We start from the raw sequence: 23,126 nt of genomic DNA, 5'->3' as shown, positions 1-23,126 counted from the left end.
TCTTTGGTAGAACAACTTGTGTGCTTAGGGTCATTGTCTCGCTGCATGACCCACCTTCTCTTGAGATTCAGTTCATGGACAGATGTCCTGACATTTTCCTTTAGAATTCGCTGGTATAATTCAGAATTCATTGTTCCGTCAGTGATGGCAAGCCGTCCTGGCCCAGATGCAGCAAAACAGGCCCAAACCATGATACTACCACCATCATGTTTCACAGATGGGATAAGGTTCTTATTCTGGAATGCAATGTTTTCCTTTCTCCAAACATAACACTTCTCATTGAAACCAAAAAGTTCTATTTTGGTCTCATCCGTCCACAAAACATTTTTCCAATAGCCTTCTGGCTTGTCCATGTGATCTTTAGTAAACTGCAGATGAGCAGCAATGTTCTTTTTGGAGAGCAGTGGCTTTCTCCTTGCAACCCTGCCATGCACACCATTGTTGTTCAGTGTTCTCCTGATGGTGGACTCATGAACATTCACATTAGCCAATGTGAGAGAGGCCTTCAGTTGCTTAGAAGTTACCCTGGGGTCCTTTGTGACCTCGCCGACTATTACACACCTTGCTCTTGGAGTGATCTTTGTTGGTCGACCACTCCTGGGGAGGGTAACAATGGTCTTGAATTTCCTCCATTTGTACACAATCTGTCTGACTGTGGATTGGTGGAGTCCAAACTCTTTAGAGATGGTTTTGTGGGGGCGTCGTGGCTCAGGTGGCTAAGGCGCCATACCATAAATCCGGGGACCCGGGTTCGATTCCGACCCCAGGTCATTTCCCGATCCCTCCCCGTCTCTCTCTCCTGCTCATTTCCTGTCTCTACACTGTCCTATCCAATAAAGGTGAAAAAAGCCCAAAAAATCTTAAAAAAAAAAAAGAGATGGTTTTGTAACCTTTTCCAGCCTGATGAGCACCAACAACGCTTTTTCTGAGGTCCTCAGAAATCTCCTTTGTTCGTGCCATGATACACTTCCACAAATGTGTTGTGAAGATCAGAATTTGATAGATCCCTGTTCTTTAAATAAAACAGGGTGCCCACTCACACCTGATTGTCGTCCCATTGATTGAAAACACCTGACTCTAATTTCACCTTCAAATTAACTGATCATCCTAGAGGTTCACATACTTTTGCCACTCACAGATATGTAATATTGGATCATTTTCCTCAATAAATAAATGACCAAGTATAATATTTTTGTCTCGTTTGTTTAACTGGGTTCTCTTTATCTACTTTTAGGACTTGTGTGAAAATCTGATGATGTTTTAGGTCATATTTATGCAGAAATATAGAAAATTCTAAAGGGTTCACAAACTTTCAAACACCACTGTACGTAGCATGGAACAGTTCAGATGAAGAAATTCGATATGTAAAACTTACTGTAGCTAACACTTTTTTTTTTAAGCGAATTTTTACTTTTAGAAATGTGTAATTTTTATTGGTAGTTGTTAAATTTATGGCCCCTTTGACAATATTTTAAAAAGGAAATCAGATCAAAATGTATTCGTCTAATGGAACCGTTCTGTTATGTCGACTTCCCTCAGGCCTCCAAGGACTCATCCAGCCAATATCCCTTGCAATGATAAACTAATAAATGATAAACTAATAAAAAGTGATCAAGTTAAAAAGGAAAGTCAACAAGGGCACATTAAAGCAGTAATGAAATCGGCATCAACTCACCTTTAGTTATCTAATCACGTTTCAGGAAAAAAAATAAATAATTTATTTATTTATATAAAATACTTTAAATGTTAAATTTGTATTGTAATTTAATTGCCAGATTAATTAGGAAAACACGTACAGGGTTGTTATTGATGTTTGGAAAAAAAAAGGCACATTACAAAAATGTATACGTGCTGCGTATGGGCAGAGGTGAACAGTAACGAAGTACATTTACTTGAGTACTGTACTTAAGTGCACTTTGAGTATCTGTACTTTGCTTGAGTATTATTTTTTTTGGAAACTTATGACTAACTTCACTACATTTGAAAGGCAAATATCGTACTTTTCACTCCACTACATTTCTATCAAGGTCCTCGTTACTATGAAGCGGCTTTGAAAGCAGGGTTGGTTTTTTTCCTCTTTTCTTTTCTAAAACGTGACTGTTTTTTCACAGGTGACACTGAGACAACTGATCCGTAATCACTAAGGTCACATCACATCCATAGACTGTATAAAATCAAGTTCAATGATTTCTCCGCAGCATTATTTGAACACAGTCAGTGGCAGAATGGAAGGAGGCGGTTCTTCTGGGGAATGCACGCATTCATGGCTTTACCCAGAACCCATGTTTCAGTTTTCTGAAAGGATGAAAGATGCGTTTCGTTTTAAATGTTTGCTTTGTTTGTCGAAATCGAACCACATCACGACCTACAAAAACTCGCCGTCCAACCTGCGGGAGCATATTGAGGTATATAAACGTTTTATTCCAAGAGAAAACTTGCAACGAAGTTGTCTGTGCTTTTAGAGCTAGCGATAACGCTGCAAACGTAGCTATTAGGGTTGGGAAGATTCACCGATTTGCATCGGGGAATCGATACGAACCATACGATTGCATCGGTTGGCAAACGTCTGAATCAGTTAAAAATTCGAATGGGATCGAGATGCATCGCGACTAAAATATCTGCATCGATACGAACCAAATAATATCTATTATTTAACTTTTTAGAAACTGGCCTGTTTCTGGGTTGAGTTATCTATGCAGCCGTCATTGGCTGATTCAGCCCAACTCTCGTCTCGCGCGAAGAGGCGGGCCAAGCAAACAGCAGAAGAACAGCGGTCAGATTTTGAGTCAGAGGCGGCCAGCAAAACATGGAAGAATCTGAAGTAATACATTCACCGGTTGGGTTTAAATCAATAGTTTGGAAAAGTTTCGGCTTTTACAAGCGAGGTGGAGAGCTGGACAAATCTACTGCGATATGCAAACTGTGCCGTGTGGCGATTAAATACACAGGGAGCACCACCAACTTAAAGGACATGGGACATGGATTTTTTTCTGGGTATAATTATGTATAAAGGACATAAGAAATGCCATCTAAATCACTGCAGGGCGTCAAAAATGTGAAAATCATCACATTATTCAACTTTTTTATACATCAGCGTAAAACAATGATTCGTTAATTAGCTAGGTGGTCACGTGACCCGTGATGTCACAAAAACTTTCCAAGGAGCCAGCGCTTGGGAATCTAATGTAAACAGGTTACCGAAATGGACACCATCGACAGTGATATTCCCGATGTTTCACAGAGATGTGAAGTTAGACCCTATCAATTCGAACCGATAGCTGGAAATTCACATGAACATGGATCTTGTTTTTACTCTGACGGGTCAGATGATTCTGAGAGTGGGAGTTCATTCAATCCCCATGAAACTGAAAGCGGTCGGCTCGATAACACTTCCTGGTAAGTTAAAAACAATTCTGCTCAAAGGCTAATGATCTGTTGAAAGAAGTATTATTTTTGTATCATACATTGAAAGTTCATCATAGATCTAGCTAAAGTCCGTTGCAAGCTAGTTTTTTTTTTTTTTTGCTGATATTTTTCGAGATTGATTGAGAGACAATGCTTCCAGAGTCCGAGATGAAAACATTCAAAATGGTGAAACGCCATGACACAGCCAACAACACTACGCCGTTTGGCGAAAGAGATGAAAATTAAGAAAAGTTAAACAAACTTACCAACATAACTTAACATTTATTTAAATGTCCATTAATGTTACAGGATTTCTTAACTGTCTCTACAGTTGTAGGAATGTTAGGCCCTGTATATTATGGCGCTATCACTGCCTCCATGAACCCAGCTATACGGCCTCTTAAATTTGGCTCGGCAATTAATATCGCTCAGTACCTGAGTATTAATGTTGAAAGAATCCTCTGTGAAATGGTCCGAACACAGTTTGTGGGAAACAGTAGGTGCAAAGTTTTTTCTACAGCAGTAGTGAGCCCACACTTTCCTCAGCTTCGGGTCCTTGGGGAATGCAAAAAAACTTACTGCAGGGCATTTCCCATTGGAATTATTGCAACCATAAGCAGCACAATACGCCATGATGTTCAATGTACGTTAAAGACTATAAAAAAAATTTCTTGTCATCCACTTCTCCATTCATCTACCCGCTTGTGCTGTGCCCGAAAGTTTTTGTGACGTATGATCACGTGACAGCGGCTCTTCCGGTTGTAAAATATGCATATCGGAGCTCGAGCAGAAATGCCATATAATCATCACGAATATAACGATTTTGCTGAATTTAATAGATGATTTTGTATTTGTTGATGCAATTAATTCATATTTTTAATGGAAAGAAACTGATATAGCGTGCATTTATGTTTCATGTCCCATGTCCTTTAACTACTCACCTGAAGCGGCGACACGACTTGAATGTAAGGCTAAGAACTACTTGTCCATACCAGCAACTAGTGTATCTTCTGAGCGTGTCTTTAGCACTGCAGGGGATATTGTTACTGCCCAACGAAGTCTCCTACACCCTGATCATGTCAATCAGTTGATATTCCTTTAAAAAAAAAAAACTTGAAAAAGAAACACCTTAGTTAAATGTTTGAATCCAGGAGCTGTGTTACTGCCTTTTTACTTGCTTGAATCCAGGAGCCTTGTTACTGCCTTGTTACTGGTTTTCTAAAGTATTTTCAATCTTTTTGAGGAAGATAGAATATGTCAACGGGTTAATTTTTTGTTAATTTACTAGTTATTATATTGGATGGGATCCACTATCCTAAAATCTCATGGCTTTTTTCTTTTTATTATTAGTATAAATTAGTGCTGTCAAGCGATTAAAATATTTAATCGCGATTAATGTCGTGACTGTCATAGTTAACTCGCGATTAATCGCAATTTAATCGCACATTTTTGTCACATGAAAAACCATTGTAATTCTATTATCAGCATAAAGTGAATGGGCTTGCTTTGTACCAATTTATTTATTTATTTATTTATTTATTTTTTTAAATTGCAGAGCATAACATGTCTTGTCACAGCCACTGCAAAGTCGGGCTGGAGCCGCTGATGGGAAAACGAAACCTAAGCCGAGCACCGTGGCTCTTCGTCCCGAGGCGCGGGGCTAGCGCGCTCTGCCCGCGCTGGTTCTTTGGGGGGAGGGCAGAGGACTCTGGCTGTGCGGGGCGTGGCATTACAGTCTAGCTGCTATCGTTTTTCTAAGCAAAGTCTCTGTTCCAAGTTCCTGGCAGTTTCAAAAGCTTATGAAAAACCTACATCATGTCACAGAGCGTTAATCTCGCGATAAACAAATTATCGCCGTTAAAATTGAGTCAAGTTAACGCGTTAATAACGTGACATTTTTGACAGCACTAGTATAAATCTAATTCTTTATTAAACCTCTTTCAAAGGCCCAATCCCAATTCTAATTTCTCCCCCTTCCCCTCCCCCCTTCCCCTTGGCCCTTCCCCTTGAAACTGAGCTACAAGGGATAGGGCTTGAAATTCAACCCTTACGTATTGGGATAGCCCTTCAACGATCGCATACGTCATCGCATACCTCCGTCAGCGTTTACGTTAGCAAAACGCGACCAAATGCGTCATTGGCTGCGACCAGCCGCTACAGTCAGAGCCAGAGGCAGAACCAGAAATCTCTGCTGGCAGGGTGTGATTTGTTAACTAACACCACTGAATGGGATATCTTTGGCGCTTCGTGCACCACATCCGACAGAATGAGGTGTCAAAACACTCATGTAAACAATAAAAGCGAGAATAACAGAACAAAACGTACGCAGTCAAGCAACCGAAAACAATACTCACTCCCAAAGCTTTTTAGCAGCAGCTTGGATTTCAGAAATCGCTGCTCATTCTCAGCTCGAAAGCGAATCAAGCGGCGTGTTTCCTCTGGATAACAACTTAAAACACGTAAATAATGGAGAAAATACATTTATGACAATCTTTCGCCGCGGGAACCGCCATCTTTCTGAAATCCGCATGAAATCTCGCTGAAATCCGCATGGCATTGTGGGAAATCACTCAAACCCCTTCGTTCGGAGTCAGCTCCAGGAAAATCTCCGTTTGGAGGGGTACAGAAGCCCTACCCCTTCCCCTACCCCTCCGCGTTAACTGGGATTGGGATACCCCTACCCCTTCACATGAACGCGCAAAATGGAGGGGAAGGGCCAAGGGGTTGGGCCAAGGGGTGAAATGGGATTCGGCCAAAAACTTAACGCAGCGTGAGCTGCTTAGGCTAACATAAAAATGTGGCAGAAAGTTAATTGTTCATTATTCAGGTCTGAATTTTGAAATTGTGTAATTCCTGTTTTTTTTAAAATAAAAGGCACAGCCAGTGGTAATGCTTTAAGTGCCAGTACTTCCATGGTATAATTTTCTTCTGCATCGCATCGTATCGAATCTCACTGCATCGCATTGTGTTAAAATGAAATCGTACAGTATCGCACTGTATCGCAGTAGGTTGGAAAATCGTATCGCATCTTACCATTGGTAATTTCATGAATCGTTAATGTATCGAATCGTTGGCAGTGCATCGAGATGCGTATCGTATCGTGTTGATGATGAAGATTCCCATCCCTAGTAGCTATGCAGTCTGGTTAGTCAACTGACTTTCTGTGGATTTGCCCGCCAAGTTGCCACAGTCTTGTCCACGGCTAACGTTAACACGTAGCTAGTTAACTTGGACACTGTTAGTTAGGATGTAAAAACAGAGTTACACTAACATGACTAATGTTAACTTCTCTGAAGTCTTCTCAGAAATGTTTTAGCATAATCTTGCCAAATAAACAAAGTAGAAATGTTTCTTTCCTAGTAACGTTAGCTACCCAATATGATTTCGAGTTTGAAAAGCGTTTGCTAGCATGTCAGGTGGCGCATCACTGACTAGCTAGCTTACCGTTAAACCACCATGATGGCACAGCATGCGTTCATTTTGTGAATTCACATTTCTGTCTTTGGTAACGGCGTTAGGTTTTGTAAGCGTTGTGGCGATAATACAACAATGCGTTGACAGAAAATGTACTTTTAATACTTAAGTATTTTTAAAAGCAAGTACTTCAGTACTTTAACTTAAGTCAAAATTTGACTGGACAACTTTCACTTGTATCGAAGTAATGTTTGACCAGTGGGATCTGTACTTTCACTTAAGTAATGAAGTTGGGTACTTTGTCCACCTCTGCTTATGGGTATCCTTATCATTTTTGGAAGCACTCAGTGATTAACATTTTAATTTCATCATGTCATAAATTGTTTTTAGAATCATTATATTCCACTCATATTTGAGTTGCTTTATAATTATATCCAGATTATGCAGTATGCGACATGTCATTTTAATAACGAATTATAATTAATGATTATAGGTTTCAAGGACATGTATACAGTAGAGCTCATTGTTGGAGCTTTATGAGGCATTGTTAGAGTTTATGAAAAGGCTTACAAGTAATCACGACCAACTTCGAGTCATAAATAGGGTTGTAGTTATTTTTGAATATGCGTTTTGTAGAAAGTGTTTCCAAAATGTTTTTTATTTTTCATTAACTATAATAACTGACTCGCACATACTTGCGGGTCGTCTCAATTCCGGTGCCCTGATTCTGATCCTCCGTGTTGGTAAATGATGAGCTGGCTGTCCAGGGCTCGTCTCACTCCTCTGTCTGTCTCAGCCCATTAGTAACAGGACACCAGCATTTCTGTATCAACATCTCCCATCCTAACCCATCCTAACCCATCCTAACACAATCAGCACGGCTAATTGGCTAATCTCAGGTCCTCGGTGTACATTAGGAGATCTGATCGGTCGGCCAGTTATGTCTGGACCAGTCCGGTGCAGCTCGAGAGCTTGGTAGTAGTCAGCAGCAGCCCGAGTCGGGGTGTGTGTCTTTCTGTCTGTGCATGTTGGGGAAAGAGGAAGGAAAAGAGACTGACAGGAATGTCTCGGTGAAATTTGTCATGTCACCACTTCACAGCTTCTTTCCCGTATTCATATTCTCTCTCTCTCTCTCTCTCTCTCTCTCTCTCTCTCTCTCTCTCTCTCTCTCAACAGAACGACAGTGAGTTTTGTAGCGTATTGCTGCTCCAGCCAGTGTTTGCAGATGTTTGACCTACAGAGTTGATCTCCCCTTCCATCCATCATGGTGCAGTTGTCGGGACGTGCCAAGAGAATGTTGCAATATCTTGAACTACAGACTAACAGTGGACACCTTGGACTTCCTGAGGACATCCAAAGCAGTAAAAGTTTTGGCACCCTTTCAATCATCAGCATTGGCACGTTCTCTTAAAATAAGAATAGTTTTTCATTTTATGATATTTTTTTAACTAATTCTAACAGAAGCTCTTGAGCACCTTTCATCTTTCTTTGCCAGATCTTCTTCTTCTTCAAACCTCTAGAAAGATGAAAAGTATTTTTGAATACAGCCAAAGTGTCCTGATGATTTTCAGAACTATTCTTCCGGTATTTATTCTTATAAGGATTGATCTTCTGTGTAAATCTTTTTTTTTTTGGACTGTGACTTTTATGACTGTTAGAGATCCAGTGAAGCACTACAGAATGTTTGAAACGGATCATGTGGGTCATGTACATGCTATTAAAGGAATATTTGGGGGGGGGGATCAATTTTGCACAATTTCACCCAAACCCCAGCATAGATGATCAACCAAGATGTTTGGTGTCGGAATTTTTTTTCCCCCCCTTCCTTCCCAAAAAAAAAAAAAAGTCTTGCTCTGGCTAATGTTGCTAACAAGTCATTGAAAGGTAGAAGAAGTAGATGACGGATACTAAAAACCTTGACCAACTGTCTGAATTGGATTTTTATTTATTTATTTTTGCTAATTCACTCCTTTTAATGAATCATGATGTCCTGTAATAGATACATTACTCGTGGCCACAACCACAATCTGCATCCAAAGCTGTTCAGGATTTTGTGTGGTTTGTCATTGATTTTTTTTTTCCCCCCCCAACTCGACCTTTCCACACGAACATCTGACTGAAATGAAATAACATGACGTTCGTCATTATTTATACAACTATATGAAACACCACTTTTCCATTGATGTCTAGTTACCTGGAGACTTGGAAACATTAAGTAAATAAACGTCACTGTTTTAGAGTATTTGTAGTGTTGAAGTGTTTTAAATGGTACAGTATTTATTGCTTCATTAAATGCTTTAGACCACTGTAACATCATAACATTTGAAAAGTTAATTGAAAGTTGCATTTGGCTACAGATTAGTGTGGCTACAATTTAATCTTCTCATTCTGTTCGTATGGGATTCTGTAGAGGCTTGCTCATTCCCAGCAGGAATTTTATTGAAGGAATTAAGCAATGTGTGGACATGTTGATGACTTATTACCTTCAGGTACAAAACGAGCCAGGTTTTTGAATCACTTCCATGGTGGTGTCTGAGCCTGTTCTAAACTCATGACGAGCTTGTACAACCTCAGTTCCAAAAAACGTTGGGACAATGTGTAAAATGTAAATAAAATCAGAATGTGAAGATTTTGCAAATAATGGAAACCTTATATTTTATTGAAAATATTACAAAGACAATATAGCAAATGTTAAAATTGAGAAATGTTCTTGTTTTTTGAAAACTATGGTATATGCTCGTTTTGAATTTGATGTCAGCAACACGTTTTAGAAAAGTTGGGACGGGCAACAAAAGACTGAAAAAGTTGTGTAATGCTTAAAAATAATAATAATAATTTGGTTAATTGGCAACAGGTCAGTGTAACACTTGGATCTAAAAAGAATAACGATTCTCAGTTAGAGCTGCTGCGTTAGAAGGAAGAACTCCAGGACCAAGATAAGGAAACTTTCCATTTCTTTATTATTCTATAAAACAGGAAAAGTCACTCGGTAAAAGTTTTAAATCATGAGGACTGGTGTGGAACCTCAAAAGGACAGTCTTCTGTAGTTTCTTTGCACTTGTGCACAGACCTGCCTTCAGGAGAGTCCTCAGCATGTTAGAGGATTGCTGGAGCTCCAAATCTAACAGTAGTGTTTATATCGATCATCACCAAGATCAAGTGATGACAGATTGAGGTTGAAAATAAATGCTTGTTGTCTCATCATCTCATCATCTCTAGCCGCTTTATCCTGTTCTACAGGGTCGCAGGCAAGCTGGAGCCTATCCCAGCTGACTACGGGCGAGAGGCGGGGTACACCCTGGACAAGTCGCCAGGTCATCACAGGGCTGACACATAGACACAGACAACCATTCACACTCACATTCACACCTACGGTCAATTTAGAGTCACCAGTTAACCTAACCTGCATGTCTTTGGACTGTGGGGGAAACCGGAGCACCCGGAGGAAACCCACGCGGACACGGGGAGAACATGCAAACTCCGCACAGAAAGGCCCTCATCAGCCACGGGGCTCGAACCCGGACCTTCTTGCCGTGAGGCGACAGCGCTAACCACTACACCACCGTGCCGCCGCACATGGGCTCAATACAGATAAGTAACATCAGACGAATCAGAACTTTGTCCTCCACAGAAAAACAAACTCGATCTTCAAACACATAGTCCAGTGCCTGCATGGGCCTTGGGGTTCTCCCACTTCACAAAGCATGCTGGTAGACTGGTGCCTCGAAATTGCCCTTAGGTGTTGATGAAAGCATGAGAGCATGCATGCACGCATACACACACGATGCCCTGTGATGAACTGGTGCCCCATCCAGGATGTATTCCCACCCAGTGTTCCTGTGATAGGCTCCAGGTTCTGCTGCTACCCTGAGTAGGATAAAGCTCCTACTGAAGAACCCAGAACAAAGAAATATTTTGTGGAATATCACATTTGGACAGTTATCACAGCCTGTCGGCACAGCAGGTAGTGTTGCTGTCTCATGGCTGCAGGATAACCAGTTCGATCCTGAACTCAGGGTGTTGGGTGTGTGGAGTTTTGTATGCTCTCTGCATGTCCACATCGGTTCCCTTCGGGTTCTCCAGTTTTCTCCCATGTCCCAGAGAGGTGGATTGGGGTGTGTGTGTGTGTGTGTGTACAGTGCTCTGCAATGGACTGCCATCTAGAAGCTATGGCCCAATGGTTAGAGAAGCAGCTTTGGGACCAAAAGGTCACCGTTTCAATTCCCTGGACCAGCAGGAATGGCTGAAGTTCCCTTGAGCAAGGCACAACTGCTCCCCAGGCTGCTCTGGGTATGGGTATATACTTCACTCTGGATAAAAGCGTCTGCTAAATGTGTGTTAAGGTGTATTCTGGCCTTGTGCCCGGTGTTCCCGGGACAGGCTTCAGATCCACTGCCACCCTGACCCAGATGAAGCAGGTAGCTTGTGATGAACTGTGATCAGCCAAGATGATCCTCAGTTGATCAACCAAATCAGGTTTTATGTTCAGTGTTTGGAAACTGGGCCATTTGATATGATTTTCCCCAAAACATTCATTTCAACTCCCCAAATAATTAAATTATCCAGGTCGTATCTCAAGCTTGAGACGGAGGGGTTAAATAAACCAATCGATTATTATAGGTTCATCTGGCCGACAGGTGATGAGCTTATGCCATCGTGTGTTGTCCGTCGTCCATCTGGCGGCGTCCACGTTTCACAAAAATCACTTCTCTCTCAATTCTTCAGATTTTTATTCTTTTTGGCAGGAAGGTAGGTCTGCCTGGGGTGCATACTGTATGGCTTCTACCCAAATTTGCATAATTACAGTTATTCATGAAGATATAGAGTAATTAAGCCCTAACGAGCAGTTTCCACACATCACTTCTTCTCTCTCAATTCTTCACCAATGTTGATTATTTCTGGCATGAAGGCAGGGGTACCTAGGGTGCATACCGGTATGACTTCTAACCAGATTTGCTTAATTACAATTATTCATGAAGTTATTGACTGACTAAGCCTTTATGAGCAGTTTAACAAAAATCACTTCTGTCAATTCCTCACTGTTTTGGATTCTTTCTGGCAAATGGGTCGGTTTTCCTAGGGTGTATATAACTTCTATATAGCTTGTATATACTGTAGCTTGCAACATTTATTGCGCAAGGTGGCCCACTTTCGATCATTCCTTCTGGACTAGATGGGGCCAGAGTGAGCTACGCCATCATTGACGATCTCGTTAAATCCACCAAAGGATATTAATTATTCAAATGTAAAATAGATTAAGAAATGTGAGATGATTTTAAAGTAGGGCTTCTCAAAAAATTTCATCCCTTTAACTGTAAAATAAATTCCTCGGACCTGTTCAGCACAGATGGATGAACTCAATCCAAATCTAAACATCAGACTCATCATGTGTCTTAATATCAGACTTCATATGTGTACAGTAGGCTAATATACTATATGGACACGAGTGTTTTACTGGGAAATACACCACTCATATTTTTCATATGAGCTACATCTGGGACATGGAGAACCAAAACCATGACATAAATCTCTATTTTTTTTCGTGGTCCGGTTTCCATCAAATCCTGCGCTCTGATTGGCTGGCAAGCGGATCGGTATCCTACGATACGGACCCCGGTTACGGACCTCTGGCGACTCATTCGTTCACAACAACAAACAACATAGTAGCATTTTTTGCCAACATTTATTTTCGCATTTCTCAGGAGAATAGCATTAATTTTGCAGCATGGATAGCGATAACAACAGTGTTCACAGTGAAAATGAGTTTTACTACCCTGAAGAAGAAGAAATAAAAGAAAGCATTTCAGGAGAAAGCTAAAAACCTCTAACTGTTGCCAACACCGAGCAAAAACATGACTGAATCCTGAATGACTCCTATTTGTTTTAATAGGGGACTACATAGGCGGCAAAATGTAGTTTTTTTTCCTGCCATGGAAGTGCACTTGTATACCGAGGAGGAAGCAATTTACATTAGCCGTGAATGACGATTCAAAATGGCGGCTCGGCTCGGTTTTCCCTTTCGGGCGCTCTCGTTTTCTGTTAGAATTTGGTAAAGAAAAAATAAATACATTATTTACTAGCTTAAGGCCGGTCCGTATGGTGAAATACCGTGACCTCCAGGGCCGCAGTTGGGACCCTTGTGGGGGGGGGATGTGTCCCCCCCAGAGTCATGGGGACGTCAATCCGTCCCCCCCACTTTTACAGGGCAAAAAAAACCATGTCTTGTGTTGTTGTTCAGGGCAGAAAGGGTAAAAGCGGAGCGAGAGGTGCAAATGTTCGTTACGTTACATGTTGTATTTTTGCAAGGGGATCCCCTTATATGCAGACCAGAGTCGAGCTCTCACTCTGACATAGTATGTCAAATTAGTTAGGCATCAGCCGTCTCTGGTTCAGGGGTCCTGAAGGAGCTGCCTCATTGGCGCCTGTGACAGTGATAGCGGTAACCATAGTGACCACTAATCTATCTGACTGACTTTAATGATTATGCCTATTCTCAGTAGTAGCCGAACAACTGCGCGTGAACTATGAAGCCAACGAAAAAACAAAAAGCTATTACAGCGTTTTTTCAAAAACCAAATCATGTAAGTAGGCTATCCAATCCCTTACACGTTGTCTGTTGACCGTATACAGTTCCCATAATGTGTCCGAGCCATGATCGTTTGTAATGGGGAGCAGCTAACAGGCTATGGTAATGTAAAATGATCTTCTTTAGTGTATGTGTATCCATATTATGCTAATATTAAAATTAGTTGTCAACGTGTTAAGGCAGGTTTCACGCAGATTAATTTAGCTCTTCCTGACATAATTCCAGCAAGTGATGCACCGTTTCGTTAGTCAACGTTGCTGGAAAGTGAGGCAAAGAATGCGAAGAGCCGTCCAGGGCTGCTGCTCCCACACGCAACAGGCAGGCAGTAAAGTTAGGGCACAGAACTGAGGCAGAACGCAGTTTTAGTGGGTTACGGAGATTGAAAACATGGTTGCGGTCAACCATGAGCCAAAAAAGACTGAATGGAGTTGCGGTGTGCCATACTCACCAGGAGAGGCTGGACAATTTGAACAGACAAGAAATTGCCCAGCAGTTTGTTCAGGGAAATGAAAGGAGGAGAGAAGTTTTGGGGTCCTTTACGTAAGCTAATCTGTTTCTGGACAATAAATTTGTTGTAAAGTTTGCACTGGAGGGAATTGATTTAAAACTGTCGTCTAGACTACTTTTTTAGGCTACTGTTTTATTTTATGTAAAAGCGCTGTTAAAGTGTTTGCAAGGCACGCTAAGTGGGAAACAATTTCAATTTTATTTTATTTTTTGTTCATAGGACTTATTCTGTTTTCTCAAAGAATTAGTATGGTTAAATGTTTAAATAAAACATTTTGCAGAAGGCATGAGGTTTTGGGTGGTAATTGATTAGCACACTAGACAAATGAAATATCTATCATGTATGGGTGGTGTTGATCAGGTAAGCCTTTGACAGTCATTGTTGCACCATAGTTTCAAATAAGTATCTAATTTTTATTGTTTTTATTGCAAACAACTGGCCCAAATGACACAAAATAACTAATCGAGCACCAGTTAAGGTTAAAGTAATTAAATACTAGGCCTAAGTTAATGTTAAAGTAATTAAGTACTAGCCTAATTGAAGTACAGTTGAAATGCTGACAGCTTGGTCCCCCCCAGTTCTAAAATCCTATCTGCGCCCCCGATGACCTCAGCCTTGAATACTGACCTCGGCCCAGAGGGCCTCGGCCAGTACTTTCAAGACCTCAGTCACGGTATTTCACAATACGGACCGACCTTAAGCTGGTAAATAACACATATGTCACTCATGAGGAAATCGCTGAATTGTTTTGATAAATTTGGGTACTTTTTGTTTGTGAATGTGTCTATATAATAAAAAGAAAATCACACATTGTCTTGAAGATATGAAGTTTATCTTCTTGTGTTGAAAAACTCACATTTTTCATCTGAAATACATCGTGGATCTGAGTGACAAATTTAGATAATATTGGCTGGTGTTGAGTAGTATATCAGATATATTCCATTCAGCTAGCATGAGATTGTACGAGTCAAAGATGAGTTCAGTATCATGCTAGCTGAATGGAATATATCTGATAGACCATGAAAAAAGCCAGCCGCTAATAATAATATTATTATTATTATTATTATTATTATAATACATACACACACTTCATATCAGCATTCTCGAAGGCCAACACAAGCTTACCCACAACTTGGTGCTGTTAGCGTGGCAGTCCAGTTACCTTCTAGCTGGTGTAGTGTTCGTACAGGCCAATGCTAGTACAGTCAAGCTGAATATTATTATTTTTTTCCCTGTATAATTTACTTTGTTACTTTTAAAATCAACATCGACAGCTATACACAACGGAGCAACCTAGCAGCCAAAATTCTCTCAAAATCTTCCACTTTTAACGAAGCAAACCTCGTGGCCATGTTTGTTTACAAACTGTCACAGTCACTCGCTCTGGTGGAAGTTTGACATCTCCGACGTGTCTCTCTTCCAGTTTTTTTATGTCCGTTGGTCTGTTTTTCTCTTGTAAATATGCGTGAAGAATATTTAATGAAGTTTTGGTAGCCTTTTGGGTGTTCAGTGCATCTTCAGTTTCAGTTTATTTATTTAGTGCTTAATTCAAGCGCTGGCTTAGCCTCGTCTTCTCTCTTTCCTGGCTGACAAAGAAATGATTGTGCAGAAAAGTTTTGTCATTGGATCTTCACATGAGCTCTGATGTGTGACATCGTGTTGTCTTAACAGTGTGCGATATTATAACAATATTGCATGCTCGTTCTCCATTGGGGAGAGCGGTGTAATACATGGAGGATAAGTGATATAATAACAATATTGCATGCCATCAATAAACCCACTAGGAGGGAAGGGAATGCAGTTTTATTCCATGGGAAAAGTGGCCTGTATGTAAAAGAGTTTCCGATATTTCACGCCAATGACGTCACTCCCAGCGTTTTCCCGCTGAATAGATGCGCGTTGTCAAAATGGCAAACCGGTTCATAATAAAAAAAATAATTTTGATTAACTTGCATTTTTTGTGTGTGGATGTGTCCAGATAATATAAAGAACATTACACAGTGGCATGAAGATATGAAGTTTATCTTCTTGCATTGAAAAATATTTTTACTCATTCACTTTGCTCACTCGTTATTCATATATTCATCACTTGAAGATCAACTTTATATCTTTGCACAACCGTGTAATATATCATATCATATCATATATATATATAATCTGCTGCTTTAGCAGCATTTATATTCGTAACATTTTTTTTTCATCATTTTGCACAAGAGACCACTGTTGAGTTTGCATCAGCGTAGCCAAAGGGTGTATTAATGACTCGAACAGGGTGCACAGGAGTACATTTCTGAACCCCAAAATAGGAAAAAGGGACATCCTGCAACTGGCGGCACTGTGGTGTAATGGTTAGCACTGTTGCGTCATACCAAGAAGCTTCTGGGTTCGAGCCCAGTTGCTGGCGAGGGCCTTTCTGTGTGGAGTTTGAATGTTCTCGCCGTGCCCGTTTCCTACGGGTGCTCCGGTTTTCCCCTACAGTCCAAAGACATGCAAGTTAGGCTAATTGGTGGCTCTAAATTGACTGGGAGTGTGAATGGTTGGTTATCTCTATGTGTCAGGCCTGCGGTGACCTGGTGACTTGTCCAGGGTGTACCCCGCCTCTCACCCATAGTCAGGGATAAGCTCCAGCTCACCTGCGACCCTGTAGAACATGGATGGATGGATGGAAATCCTGCAACCTTGTGGATTTCACACACAAAAGTTCAAGAAGACTGTCTCTTTATCAGGAACCTTTTATATTTGTGAACTTTCCAAGAGTGAACACATTAAACCATCCATCCATCCATACATCCATTATCTCTAGCCGCTTTATCCTGTTCTACAGGGTCGCAGGCAAGCTGGAGCCTATCCCAGTTGACTACGGGCGAAAGGCGGGGTACACCCTGGACAAGTCGCCAGGTCATCACAGGGCCGACACATAGACACAGACAACCATTCACACTCACATTCATACCTACGGTCAATTTAGAGTCACTAGTTAACCTAACCCAGGGGCGTCACTAGGCCTTTTTTACTGGGGCATGTGCCCCAGTAAAAATCAGCTGTGCCTCAGTAAGAAAATGTTGAAAGATTTTTGTAACAAACTAGTTTCTTTGGCAGATCATTTATCTACTGTAAGTTGTAGGACAAACTTCTATTGCCTCTTCTTTCTAACTAATTTTCTGATTGGTCTGGGAGATTCTCACTGTAAACATAGCGTGCATGCGGTGTGCCATGAGTCCATTTAGCCTACGAGTCTACTCTTTGGATGAGTCCGAGAACGGGCTCTGGATGAGTTAAGGTAGCGCGAAGTTTTTGCAACAAAACTAAGCAAACCATATTCTAACAAACCCATTAAACTACATCGAATTAAACAATATTAAATTACTTTTCCAGATGGATATCAGACAATTCTTCTCACAAAGCAGAGACGGGGCAGGGAAACAGTGACAGATGAGGAGGAGGGTGAGAGAGGTAAGATTAAGGTTGTAGGCTATGTGCTAGTCAGTCATAACTAACCAGCTAAGTTCGTGAATCGTGAGAGCTGAGGTGACACGTTTAGCATCAGCATGCATTAAAAGCCCAAATGCCAGCAATACATTTTTTGGGGACTGGGATGTGTTTTCCGTCTCGTTGACCTATTCCTCGCATAACTTCATCCATGAGAGCATGAGAATTATCCACTTTGCATAGGTTGGGGACAGGAATGTTAAGGTGCATTGTGCAGGGGGGCAGTGCCCCATCTCATCTCATCTCATCTCATATCATCTCTAGCCGCTTTATCCTGTTCTACAGGGTCGCAGGCAAGCTGGAGCCTATCCCAGCTGACTACGGGCGAAAGGCGGGGTACACCCTGGACAAGTCGCCAGGTCATCACAGGGTCGACACATAGACACAGACAACCATTCACACCTACGGTCAATTTAGAGTCACCAGTTAACCTAACCTGCATGTCTTTGGACTGTAGGGGAAACCGGAGCACCCGGAGGAAACCCACGCGGACACGGGGAGAACATGCAAACTCCACACAGAAGGGCCCTCGCCGGCCACGGGGCTCGAACCCAGGACCTTCTTGCTGTGAGGCGACAGCGCTAACCACTACACCACCGTGCCGCCCGGCAGTGCCCCAGTAAAGCTTAATTCCTGACCTAACCTGCATGTCTTTGGAGGAAACCCACGCGGACACGGGGAGAACATGCAAACTCCGCACAGAAAGGCCCTCGCCGGGCACTGGGCTCGAACCCAGGACCTTCTTGCTGTGAGGCGACAGCGCTAACCGCTACACCACATTAAACCAACTGAGGTTTGGATTCAGTTGGACAAGGAGTCAGTGATGAACTTTTGGTGATGGTCTGCTTGATGAAGTGCTCTGCAGCAGAAGTGCAGTGTGAACAGTCTGACTTCCGGTCCTGCTTCTCTCAGTCAGATTTAATGGAATCCTGGGTATGAAAATTCCCAGCAGATGCGCGCGCATTCGAGAATCTTCAAGCGCGCGCGCGCGGAATCGAGTAAGTGCGGGTGCGCTTGAGGGAGGGAGGGCGCGCGCGTGCGGACAACTTAAAACTCGCTGGTGCCCGGGATTCTGAGCGCGAGCTCAAACACCAGTTACAACAATAGTGCGCGCGAGAGAGAGAGAGAGAGAGGAGAAGGGAAAGAAGAAAAGAAAAGAAACTGCGTTTCTGAGAGGGAGAGAGAGAGAGAAGGAGAGAGAAGGGAAAAAAAAGAAAAGAAACTGCGCTTCTGAGAGAGGGGGAGAGAGAGGAGAAGAAAAAAGAAAAGAAACTGCGTTTCTGAGGGAAAGAGAGGGAGACGGGGTGGAGAAAGAGACAGAGAGAGAGAGAGAGGAGGTTCTCCCTCAGTGCCCTACACTAAGAGAATTGAACCCAGTCGCTCTGTGTCATGGCTCAGGAGGTGTTTGAGTCCCGCAGTTTCTCTCAATAACGCGCCTGTGTTTCTCGGCGGAAGGCGGTGAGTAAAAACCGGAAGCCTGAGTGAGTGAGGAACTGATGGAACCGATCCTGCGGGTCTGAGGCGCTGGTCGATCCACTTTGCTCTGGGGCTGGGCGATACTGTCAGTGATATCGAGCTCGTGATGTGGTTTTCCGATATTATCGAGGGTTTCCTCTGCGCTTTTAGAGCAGTTTGCTCCACAGACTTTATTGTACTTTTCTTCATTGTATGTTTGACTAACTATTTGACATCCTTTGCTTACTGAAGATTAAGAAAAGGGTATCATATCAAGTGTATTTTATTTTTCCTAAGATGAGTGATTGGTGTGACCTTAATTAACTTTAAGGAGTCTCATCTCAGGGGCGGCACGGTGGTGTAGTGGTTAGAGCTGTCGCCTCACAGCAAGAAGGTCCGGGTTCGAGCCCCGTGGCCGGCGAGGGCCTTTCTGTGCGGAGTTTGCATGTTCTCCCCGTGTGTTTCCTCCGGGTGCTCCGTTTTCCCCCACAGTCCAAAGACATGCAGGTTCGGTTAACTGGCGACTCTAAATTGAGCGTAGGTGTGAATGTGAGTGTGAATGGTTGTCTGTGTCTATGTGTCAGCCCTGTGATGACCTGGCGACTTGTCCAGGGTGTACCCCGCCTTTCGCCCGTAGTCAGCTGGGATAGGCTCCAGCTCGCCTGCGACCCTGTAGAACAGGATAAAGCGGCTAGAGATAATGAGATGAGATGAGTCTCATCTCATTATCCCACGGACAAGTCGCCAGGTCATCACAGGGCTGACACAGACAACCATTCACACTCACATTCACACCTACGGTCAATTTAGAGCCACCAGTTAACCTAACCTGCATGTCTTTGGACTGTGGGGGAAACCAGAGCACCCAGAGGAAACCCACGCAGACATGGGGAGAACATGCAAACTCCACACAGAAAGGCCCTTGCCGGCCACGGGGCTCGAACCCGGACCTTCTTGCTGTGAGGCGACAGCGCTAACCACTACACCACCACTACTGTCTGTATATTTGAGCGGCATGGTGGTGTAGTGCAGCCTTTCTCAACCGGCTTCGTTAGGGGTGCCGTCAAAAAATTATATATTCTAACATTGAAATAAATAAAATGAATTAAATTAAATTAAAATTCCAAAAAACGATAGTTACACTAATGCCACCTCATGCATCATCAAACTTTGTCTCACGGCCCCCTTTCCCATGTCACAACGTCACTGCCAGGGTCAGCGTGACTGCGTATATTTTATATCAGGGTGCCTTGAGAATTTGCATACTTCTGAAGGGTGTCGTGACTGAAACAAGGTTGAGAAATGCTGGTGTAGTGGTTAGCACTGTCACCTCATAGCAAGAAGGTTCTGGGTTCGAGCCCAGTTGCCGGCGAGGGCCTTTCTGTGCGGAGTTTGCATGTTCTCCCCGTGTCTGCGTGGGTTTCCTCCGGGTGCTCCGGTTTCCCCCACAGTCCAAAGACATGCAGGTTAGGTTAACTGGTGACTCTAAATTGACCGTAGGTGTGAATGTGAGTGTGAATAGTTGTCTGTGTCAGCCCTGTGATGACCTGGCGACTTGTCCAGGGTGCACCCTGCCTCTCGCCCATAGTCAGCTGGGATAGGCTCCAGCTTGCCTGCGACCCTGTAGAACAGGATAAGTGTCTACAGATGATGGATGGATGGATATACAGTATACTGTATATGATGAATTAGCAGGACCCTGTGGTGAACTTATTCCACTGTGAATTACTCAAAATGTGCTTTCCTCATGTGTACACTTATTGACCACTCTAATAGGAACTTGTTCTTGATTCTAACATTCCTGTTCTTGGCTACAGGAGTATGTGGACCCAATGTGATGCTTTTCTGCTCACCACGGTTGTAAAGAGTTGCTATGAGTTACTATATCCTTCCTGGCAGCTCGAACTAATCTGGGGGTGGGTTTCCCAAAAGCGTCGCAGCACAAAGATCATGGTTAAATGGTAGAGCGAGCAGCACAATGAACACTCTCTCTCCTAGTTAAGCCGTTCTTAGCGTTAAGAGGCTTTTGGGAAACCCACCGCTGGCCATTTTCCTCTGATCTCTGTTATCAACAAGGCGTTTGTTTCCACCTACAGAACTGTTGCTCACTCGATGTTTTTTGTTTGTCGCACCAGAGATCAGCAATTAATGAAATACTCAAACCAGTCCATCTGGCTCAAACCAAAACCCATGCCACTCACAGAGGTCACAATTTTTCCCGTTCTGATGTTTGAAGCGAACATTTAACTGAAGCTCTTGATTTGTATCATTGTGCTGCTGTCAAGAGATCGGCTGATTAGAGAACGGCATAAAACAGCAGGTGGATGGGTGTGTGTGTGTGTGTGTGTGTGTGTGTATAGATAGATAGAGACAGACAGAGAGAGAGGAGTGTTTCCTGGGAAATACGCCACTCGTATTTTTCATACGAGCTACATCTGGGACATGGAGAACCAAAACCGTGACATAAATCTCTATATGTCACTCGTGAGGAAATCAATGAATTGTTTTGATAAATTTGGGTACTTTTTGTTTGTGAATGCGTCGATATAATAAAAAGAAAATCACACGTTGGCTTGAAGATATGAAGTTTATCTTGTCATGTTGAAAAACCTCGTATTTTTCATATGAAAGCCATCGCAGATCTGAGTGACGCATTTTCCGATATTTCATTCCGATGACGTCACCCCCAGTGTTTTCCTGCTGACTGGACGCACGCTGTCAAACTGGCGAACCGGTTCAAAATTAAAATTCTTTTGATTAACTCGCATTTCTTTGTGGACGTGTGTGTGTATATAATATAAAGAACATTACACTGTGGTGCAAAGATAGGAGGTTTATCTTCTCATGTTGAAAACTATTTTCACTCGTTCACTTTGCTCACTCGTGAATATGTTCACCACTCGAAGACACTTAGTGCTGTGAAATCGTATGACTGCTTTCCCACAAATCGGACTTGTGCACTCGGGCTGGCCAGTGTGGTGATACGGTACTGGTATTGCAATACTATGTTCCAACACAGTACTATCTTTCTAAAATGAAGATGTTAGTCCAGTATTTGTATAACACTGACTCCATGGGAACAGTACTCTTCCTTGTTAAACGATGTATTTAGAGACACGGCTGGTTTTTTTTTTTTAAACCTAAATATTATGCTAAATGTTGTGTCTTGTGAAAACGTCTTCAAGTGTCCAATATTCTTTCCAAGCCCTAGCAGAGCGTGCACAGACACACTCGCATTGATCTCGCAGCCGTAATGCTTTATTCTCCATCTGCTCTGTGCCTCATTAATGATGTAGTTATATCTGGCTTCACCAGAAATTAAAAATAGTAACAAGCCTTCAAGAGGCTTTTTTTGGATTCGTGTGGTTTGAAAATAGCCTCGGCCGGCATTGAGTGTGTTTATATGCTGTGTTCGTTATTCCTGATGCTCCCTGAGGTTAATAGCTGTGAGTTTATTACATTAGGGCTGAAACTCATGCCGTCTGCTCGAGATTTAGAGCGCAGGACCAATCTGATTAGGCTGAGTGATGCCCGCTGCACACAGATGACGTGCATCACGGTGCATGTGCTAAATCATGAGGTAGCACCGAGTATAACACGGGCGTATAACTGTACACTGAGTTTAAATTCACTTCCTCTCCTTGACATGGAGGTTATAATGGTTTAGGGCTATTTATTAGTGATCTGTTATCGGGGTCATCGACTAAAATTAGACTTGGACTGATGATCATTTTGTGTTATACCACAGTGCTGTTGAATTCTTGAATTTGATTGGCCAGGAAGTTTTATTACATTTTAATAACAGTAGCTCTGACTGTTTCATATTCATGAGTAACAGCTCATTCATAGGGACTTGTGCGGCCACGTAATCTAAAGCTCATAATAACAAGCATGCTGAATTGATATCGATACGATGAAATGTTCTGTAAGGATATGTGTGGGTTTTTTTTTTTTTGGGCTTTTTTCACCTTTATTGAATAGGACAGTGTAGAGACAGGACAGGAAATGAGCAGGAGAGAGAGACGGGGAGGGATCGGGAAATGACCTCGGGTCGGAATCGAACCCGGGTCCCCGGATTTATGGTATGGCGCCTTAGCCACCTGAGCCATGACACCCCCTAGGATATGTGTGTTTAACGTTCATGAAAGGAGTGTCCAGTGTCGGAGCTAAAGCTACAGGAAAATCTTTCGTTCAAGAGCTGTCTGATTTCTCAGTCACAAGCTTAAACAGCGCTGATGATTATTATCATTTTATTGTTTAAAGTAATTT

At 42.4% G+C, this 23,126-nt stretch overlaps 2 protein-coding genes across 9 annotated transcripts in view; both read left to right on the top strand.

Moving 5' to 3' along the window:
* Nucleotides 1-9,524, top strand: part of lrrc28 (leucine rich repeat containing 28) — a 37,413-nt gene extending 27,889 nt beyond the window's left edge. For both annotated transcript variants that reach the window (XM_060941056.1, XM_060941055.1), the window contains one exon: nt 7,996-9,524. In XM_060941056.1, coding sequence (XP_060797039.1) covers nt 7,996-8,065 — 70 coding nt within the window. In that variant the 3' untranslated portion in view covers nt 8,066-9,524. The remainder of the gene's footprint in view (nt 1-7,995) is intronic.
* A 3,900-nt stretch (nt 9,525-13,424) lies between these two features.
* The window catches only part of LOC132899289 (myocyte-specific enhancer factor 2A-like), a 69,424-nt gene continuing 59,722 nt past the window's right edge, over nt 13,425-23,126 (top strand). For 4 of the 7 annotated variants that reach the window (XM_060941052.1, XM_060941051.1, XM_060941053.1 and 1 more), the window contains exon 1: nt 18,396-18,860. The gene's annotated coding sequence lies outside the window, so the exon portion shown is untranslated. Of the gene's footprint in view, nt 13,946-17,288; nt 17,367-18,395; nt 18,861-23,126 lie in introns of those variants that run through there. The other 3 variants (XM_060941050.1, XM_060941049.1, XM_060941054.1) reach the window with 3 other exon arrangements.

This window comes from Neoarius graeffei, chromosome 15 (assembly GCF_027579695.1).
Source record: "Neoarius graeffei isolate fNeoGra1 chromosome 15, fNeoGra1.pri, whole genome shotgun sequence".
Lineage (NCBI taxonomy): Eukaryota > Metazoa > Chordata > Actinopteri > Siluriformes > Ariidae > Neoarius > Neoarius graeffei.
Note: the sequence above shows the minus strand (reverse complement) of the source record. Positions and strands in the feature narration are given on the sequence as shown.